Genomic DNA, 7,598 nt, shown 5'->3' with positions numbered 1-7,598 from the left:
CAACAAACACCTTCAAACCACAACACTGTTTATCCCACCCCTTCTCTGTGAACGCGCTGATGTTGACATTAAACCCCCCCCACGCCGTTGGTTGTGGTAATTAGAACTTTCAACCAATGAGCTTGAATTATTGTCCAGCTATACAATGCTTTGGTACAGAGTGTCGGTCCGTCAACCGTATGTTTCAAAACCCAAATTTAACACATATAAACACAGGCAGAGGGCAAGTTAACATGTCAGTGAGTCTTTACAGATGATTTACAATGGTCTTTTAAAAATGGGATTTGATGTCTGTGGTGTTACTCAGCAGAGAGTGACACTTTAAAAATAAATGGGAAACGATTTCCTGTTTGAGGAGATCATTCATGGGTCCTGACCTTTGAAGCACAATGAAGGTCACATTTCTAATGTACTTTTTATGAACTAAATGATCAAAAGTTTAATTGTGTCTGTGGTGTCACTATACAATAATTACGCAGATTTGCAGTAATAATGTAATAAAGTAAACCAATGTTTTTGATGTGAAATAATAACTCATAGTGAGTAGTATAGAGTTACACATGTTCTATGAAACTATGAAATGATTCAGTAGTATTTCAGATTCATATGATATAAGTAATCACTATATCACCATGGACACTTATGAGTACTGTCACAAGCAATGGTAACACCATAGACACTAATGAGTGTTAAAACTGGCGAATACATAAAAAAATCAAAAATCAATTAAACTCCAAAAGCGGTGGAGAAATAATAGTCAGTCATTTACACTGTCATTTATTACATCTTTATATCATATTGAATACATGCTGAATATAGATACACAGTATATAATAAAAATGAATAACATTTCCCTGCATTTGTGTTGTGTTTTCCTCACACTCAAAGCACTTTACAGGGATGATATAGGGTGGCCTGTAGCGTAGTGGTTAAGTTAGATGACTGGGACCCGCAAGGTCGGTGGTTCTAATCCCGGTGTACCACAATAATACACAATAAGGCCCTTGAGCAAGGCCCTTAACCCTGCATTGCTCCAGGGGAGGATTGTCTCCTGCTTAGTCTAATCAACTGTAGAGCGTCAGCCACATGCCAGTAATGTAATAATGTGATGTGATGAGGGGGAAACTCGTCTCAACCGCCACCAGTGTAGCCCACTGCGCAGGTCTGACGTCCCATTGTAGGCACAAGTCCATGTACACATCTGATAAAATGGCGGTGCATGGCAGCCAGTAATGGGCTGAGCTTTCTTTGAGATGGGCCTGTGGGGGCATCCTGACTATTACATTACATATCCTTTGGCTGACGCTCTTATCCAAAGCGACTTACAGTTGATTAGAATAAGCAGGAGACAATCCTTCCCTGGAGCAATGCAGGGATAAGGGCCCTGCTCAAGGGCCCAACGGCTGTGCGGATCTTATTGTGGCCACACCGGGGGTTCCCAGTCATGTACCCAGTCATGCACCTTAACCACTACGCTACAGGCTGCCCACGATGTATGCCTCAGTCATTTTGAGAGGGGGGCTTGTGGTGACATGTTATATGAACTCCGATGCAGAGCCAGTGTGAGGAGGATATGTAGGGAGTGGGGGCCAGAGACGTGGAATGCTGCAACCGGATCCCCCAATATTATTTGTTGTTTTTTGGGGAGGTACTGGTATGGTATGACCCCACCCCTCCCCTCCAGTTGAAATGAACATGGCTGCATGTTCTTGGGCCTTGCCCTCTGTGTGTGGGCGACACTCAGTGTCTGTGCTGGCACACGGGTTAAAGGTCAAAGGTTATTACCTGTCCCTGCACTGAATTGTGGGAAGGGTACTGGGAGATGGGAGAGATCATGAGTCCAGTGACGAGCAACGATCTGTCAATCACGTTCTTCATTCGACCAATCAGCAGATTTTATTTTGGAAAAAAATAAATGAATTTTAAAAAATCTGATCAAATCACTATGTCAATGAAAGCATGTGATCTGTGTGTTTATTTTTTATTTAATGTAAACCCATCCCCCCCACCCTCCCCCCACCCCACTACAACCAAGTTAACGGCGCTCATTCTGTGTATAAAATGATAGAACTCACACAACGCGACCAGCCTTCACTCTGCAGAAGAATGTTCTGAGCTGTGGATCTTAGAGTACCTGCGTCTGTTTGCGCTTGAGACTGAAATAGAGTTAGTCTAAAACAGCGGATTTACTCATTAAGACTGGAAGTGAAACACGACAGTGTCAGATCGGAATATTTGCTCAAATTAAAATTACACACAACTGAAGCCACTGTAGCTTTGAAAGGCCGTTAGGTATGACCTGAATGCATACGCAAAATTCACTTTGAGTTATTAGGTTTAACGTTTTAAAACGTTTAAAAAAAAAATCAGTTGACCAATTTAATTGTTGTCTTCTTTTAGAATATGTAATTTATCTATAGCCTACGTCAAGAATGTTTGGGGACACTCTGTGGAAAGGAGAGACGCATAGTAAGATCCATTCGATGCCGTCAGCTAAATCCATTTCATAAACACAAATACACAAGCACGCGCAAAATGTAAACAGCTTTTATTTCGGGGGAAAGGATTCCCCTTCGCCCGCCGTTTTTAAATAACAGCCGAAGCGATCTGAACCAGGGACGCCGTCCAAACTGGCGACACTGCGATGGGGGGCGAAGGGTGGTCGGAGAGAGGAGGGGGGGGGGGGGGCGATAATGGATTCGTGGATTGCCTGCCTTCGCCAGTAGCGTGCGGCGGTCGGGAGCGCGCACGGGTGAAAGCGTATCTGTGGCTGAACTGAGAGGAAATAGCCTTCTTGGGATCAGCGCGCCTCATATAGGGTTACAGCCGAGGCCCCTCCCCCCTGTCTGGGGTGTTCTCAGCCCCTACAGCTGCTTCACAGACACGGCTCACACCAACTCGCACGCAGACTGTGGAAAATTAAGAGCCAGAAGATGGCTGTCTTGACCGGGCATCGCGTACCTTCAACGGCATCACCAACTTCGCCCGGGCTATTCTCACGGCTGACACCCGTCGCTCTGCTGCTCTGAAGCGGCCCCGCTGGACCCCCCCGTGGGGCTGCCCCCACCGCAAATATTGACCGAGATAATAGAAGAAATGGCAGAGACGGAAAAAGAGGGTAGACCCCCCGAAAATAAAAGGAGCAGAAAACCGGCTCACCCGGTGAAGAGGGAAATCAACGAGGAGATGAAGGTAGGGGGGCTCGCGTTGACGGGGTTGTGTGTCTCTCGCTTTTAAAAATTTGCGTGGAAACAAGGAAATCGGGAAAGGCTCGCTTGTCATTTTTCGTGGATGTACGCTACGGAGCGCGCCTCGACTCCGCCTCCAGGCTTGAAAACAGACCAGAATTCATAGTCGGCTCGCTATTTTGGAGATGTGGGGGAACTTTGATTTTTTTTTTCTTTTGGTCTGTGCTCGGCTATTATGTGTACATGTGGGCTTTGTTTACGCGGCTCCCGAGAATGCGCCCATTAACCACGCGCAATCACAATGTTCCTTTTACGTCTCCGTAAAAGTGCCCTGCCTTTTGTAGTGGCTAGCTTGCTCAATACAAGTTGCATTTGATTGCCTTTATTTTTCTTTTAAAGCTTCGCCACGCCGTTTTCTTCCGCTTTCGGGCAAACAGCTGGACACTTAGTAAATCTAACGGAACTGTCAGAGACGGGTGAAAAGTGAAAATGAGTAATTATCGCAATATCGGTATTTTCCCATACAAGGCTCAGTGTGGAGTTAATGGAAAACCCTGTGCGTCAGACTCGATGGCTGCGCTACTGCTACTGCTAGTAGTACTACAATTACTACTACTACTACCGCCGCTGCTACAAAACAGCGATACTGATAGCAAGAGAATATGTACGCTACAGAAAATAAAAGACGAGACAGAGGAGTGAGCTCTCTCTCCATCTCTCTCCCTCTCTCTCTCTCTTTGATGTGATTTGTTATTCGTTCCCCTTGTCCGGCACAATCGCCAGAAAAGAAAAGGGGGTTCTCGGGCACGCCAGAGAAGCGATGCCAACCCCAGCTGCGGTTGCGAAGGAACCCGGAGGCGAGCATTCCAGATGTGCGCCTATCGGCTGCATGCGCTGGACGGACAACGGCACATTGTCTCTCCTGTCGCGCTGACGTTTCTAAGTTTACAAATACGGTTCGTCGGCGAATCATTTAGTATTGTTATTATTTTTATTCGGCGATTTTTCTTTTCTTACAAAGAGAGTCCATGTGATTTTAAAAATAATATATTTTAGCACCGAATTGAACTAGAGGATGTAGGGGGCTGTATAGCGGCTTTGTCTGGGGGTGATCATATGCTCATTGTTTGTATACATCAGGCGTCCCCGCGGTTTAGCGAACGTGGGGATTTCGCTATTTATTGTGCAATTGCTTATTTTAGTGAGTCCGTATCATATCACAATTACATCAAATTGACGTGTAGCCCTGGTAGCGGTGCGGACAGAGCGTGTCGTGCAGAATTTGGGCAAATCCCCGGTGTTGGCACGCATGAGAGAGGCTGGTGGTTTTCCAGGCTGCAGTGGAGAGCTTTCTGCTGGCATTTTTCTATTACTTGTGCTCAATGGGGTGGAAACACCTGCCTGAATTGCTTTAAATAGGGCTCATTTGCTCACGTCTACAAGTCTTCTACCCGAAGCTTCCCAATCTTTACAAATATAGACCAGGCGTTTTCCAGCTTCTTCTCTTTTCTTGTTGCTGACATACCCCGGTGGACAGTTCCGTCTTTCGGCATAATTCGTAATAAAGATATTATACAATGAGTCGACAGCATTCCGTTTATTGCACACACATTTCGGCTACCCACAGCAAACTCACAACACGTTGAAGCAGCAATCATGCGGATGCCTGTGCGTATTATTTAAAGGACTCTCTGCGTGAAGGTTGTTGTAGTGGGTTGTCAGGACAACGAATCAATGTCACATACGTCTTTCTTACCTGCGGATTCTTTCTATAGACTTAGTCGTCAAGTTGGGGAGGAAAAAAAACGCCAAAAGGAGCTCTCGGGTTTATAGTTCCGAGCGAGTCCTCGTGAGGGAGGAAACGCGGTCTTTGTGTAAACTGTGTGGATTGCATCTTTTGGTATCCGTGCGGTGTAGAATTACAAATTAACTAATTTTAATCAAAACATGCGAAATGTTATCCTTGCTTGATATAAAGGCTGCCTGTTCTGGATCTGGTGGGTTTGTTTTGTTTACTTTGGCTTGGGCTCCCTCGGCGGTTTGGGAGATAGTTGTTCTTTCTGTAACAGATGTTTGTCTGAACCTCCGACAAGAAACAAAAACAACATTGTGTGAACGGAAAAAAATTACACAATCTTTTTTTTTTTTCTAATGCGATAATACTAATACAAAACGACGCGGAATTACATCTGACAATGATGCACTTTTTCCACTTCTTGTTTTATCAATACCTCACTGACTCCAAAGCAAATGCCGCAATCTCATCGTTTCAGAATGTAAGCAACGCGGGTAACATGAGGTAATCTGCATCACTAAATCAAATCTTCAATCAAGTCCTTTCCTCCTACTATGATCAAATGCACACTTTTAAACATAAACCGCCGTCGGATGATGTACCAGTGCGTGTCCTGTAACGGTTCTAATTTGAACCGTTCCCGTAAACAAGCGTTTGTGTGCCTTTTTTTTTTTTTTTTTTTACATTTGCATGACCTCACGGAGTGTAGGACTGGAAAAGTGCGTGCGCGTGTGTCCGCGTGAGGCAGGAAACACTAAGGACCGCTGTTCGGTCCGAGTAGAACAACATGACAAAAGTACTGCGCACTTCACTCGGGCAGACAGGTGAGCTGGACGCTCAACGGTCACCTGACCTCACAGAACTCACCTATGGACTGTCCAGCCACAGCGCCCAGCAACGATATTGCGGCAACGGTTGTACTCGGGTCTGTGTCGTTCCAGCTACAGCGAGAGCTTGCAGGTTCAAATCTTCGGGCGAAGCGCCTTGCTGTTAATGGCTTCAGTGGAAAGGCAGATTTGTGAATGGACCGCACACAGGTTTGAGCGGGAGAATGGAGGTGCCAATGTGATGATGCACGCTCCAAAAAAAACAAAAAAACAATGCATTTTTGGAGGATGGGTTGGTGAGGGGTGACAGTGGACCTAGCCTGCCCACCTGCCACGGCCTCAGCCAATCAGAGATGACGTGTGGCTCTTCGCAAGTGGGTGGGTGGGGGGGGGGGTGTGTCCAATGGAAAGGTGGTGGGGGCGGGGCGGGATGTAGCTGCAGTAGTCTGACATGGGGGGGTCATAGGGGGGTGGTGTGTGTGTGGGAGGGGGGGGTGGTGTGTGTGTGTGTGTGGGGGGTGCTGTGTGTGTGTGTGTGGGGGGTGCTGTGTGTGTGTGTGTGTGTGTGGGGGGTGCTGTGTGTGTGTGTGCCGGGTGCTGTGTGTGTGTGTGTGTGTGTGTGTGCGTGGGGGGTGTGTGTGTGTGTGGGGGGTGCTGTGTGTATGTGTGTGTGTGGGCTGGTGCTGTGTGTGTGTGTGTGCGTGTGGGGGGGGGGGGGGGGGCAGGCGTACAGTAAGTACTCTGGTGCGTCACGGGCGGTTAAGTGTACCCCACAGCGCCGTCACCCCCCCCCCCCCCCCTCACACACACATCGATCCCGCCTACTGCTGAAAGATTCAGCAGACCTCCTAATTATTTCAGTTCTGCGTGTTTTTAACAGGGCTTTTAGTGGTGGACCCACCCACACCCCCCACCCCACCCCACAAGGCACGAGGGATGGAGAAATTAAAGAGAGAACACCTTTTTGTGCTTCTTCTGTAATATCACGGGCGGGTGGTGGTGGTGGAGGGGGGGTTTAAATTATTTCCCTCTGGTTCAGTCTGTCACTCATTTTATGCCAGACCTATGTCACCGCGGCGACACTGCGAACGGTAGTGTATAACTCTCCATTTAACCAGCACTCGTTTTTTTCCGAATTTATTGCTACCATGATTTAGCCAAGGCGGCACGGATGGTGCAGTGGTTAGCACTGCCGCCTCACAGCAAGGAGGTCCTGGGTTCGAATCCCCGTCGGCCGGGGCCTCTCTGTGCGGAGTTTGCATGTTCTCCCCGTGTCTGCGTGGGTTTCCTCCGGGTACTCCGGTTTCCTCCCACAGTCCAAAGACATGCAGGTTAGGCTGATTGGAGAGTCTTATTTGCCCGTAGGTATGAGTGTGTGAGTGAATGGTGTGTGTGCCCTGCGATGGACTGGCGACCTGTCCAGGGTGTATTCCTGCCTTTCGCCCAATGTATGCTGGGATAGGCTCCGGCCCCCCTGCAACCCTGTTCAGGATAAGCGGGTTAAGATAATGGATGGATGGATGGATGGATGATTTAGCCATTGAGGCATGAGCTGAAGGTCGATCAGCAAACACACCTGCCGGGTACAGGAGTTACCTGTCACGTCAGGAGGTACCTGTCACTACAAGAGTTACCTATCAGGACAGGAGTTACCTGTCACTACAGGAGTTAACTGTCACGTCAGGAGGTACCTGTCACTACAGGAGTTACCTATCAGGACAGGAGTTACCTGTCACTACAGGAGTTACCTGTCACGTCAGGAGGTACCTGTCACTACAGGAGTTACCT

The 7,598-nt window shown here is 47.6% G+C and overlaps 1 protein-coding gene across 1 annotated transcript in view; it reads left to right on the top strand.

Moving 5' to 3' along the window:
- The first annotated feature begins 2,919 nt into the window (after nt 1-2,919).
- sobpa (sine oculis binding protein homolog (Drosophila) a) overlaps nt 2,920-7,598 on the top strand; it is an 80,837-nt gene continuing 76,158 nt past the window's right edge. Inside the window, 1 exon segment of the mRNA XM_061261966.1 lies at nt 2,920-3,192. Within this exon segment, the coding sequence (XP_061117950.1) occupies nt 3,097-3,192 (96 nt within the window). The 5' untranslated portion in view covers nt 2,920-3,096.

This window comes from Conger conger, chromosome 1 (assembly GCF_963514075.1).
Source record: "Conger conger chromosome 1, fConCon1.1, whole genome shotgun sequence".
Lineage (NCBI taxonomy): Eukaryota > Metazoa > Chordata > Actinopteri > Anguilliformes > Congridae > Conger > Conger conger.
The sequence above is the reverse complement of the archived record's forward strand: the minus strand, read 5'-3'. Positions and strand labels throughout refer to the sequence as shown.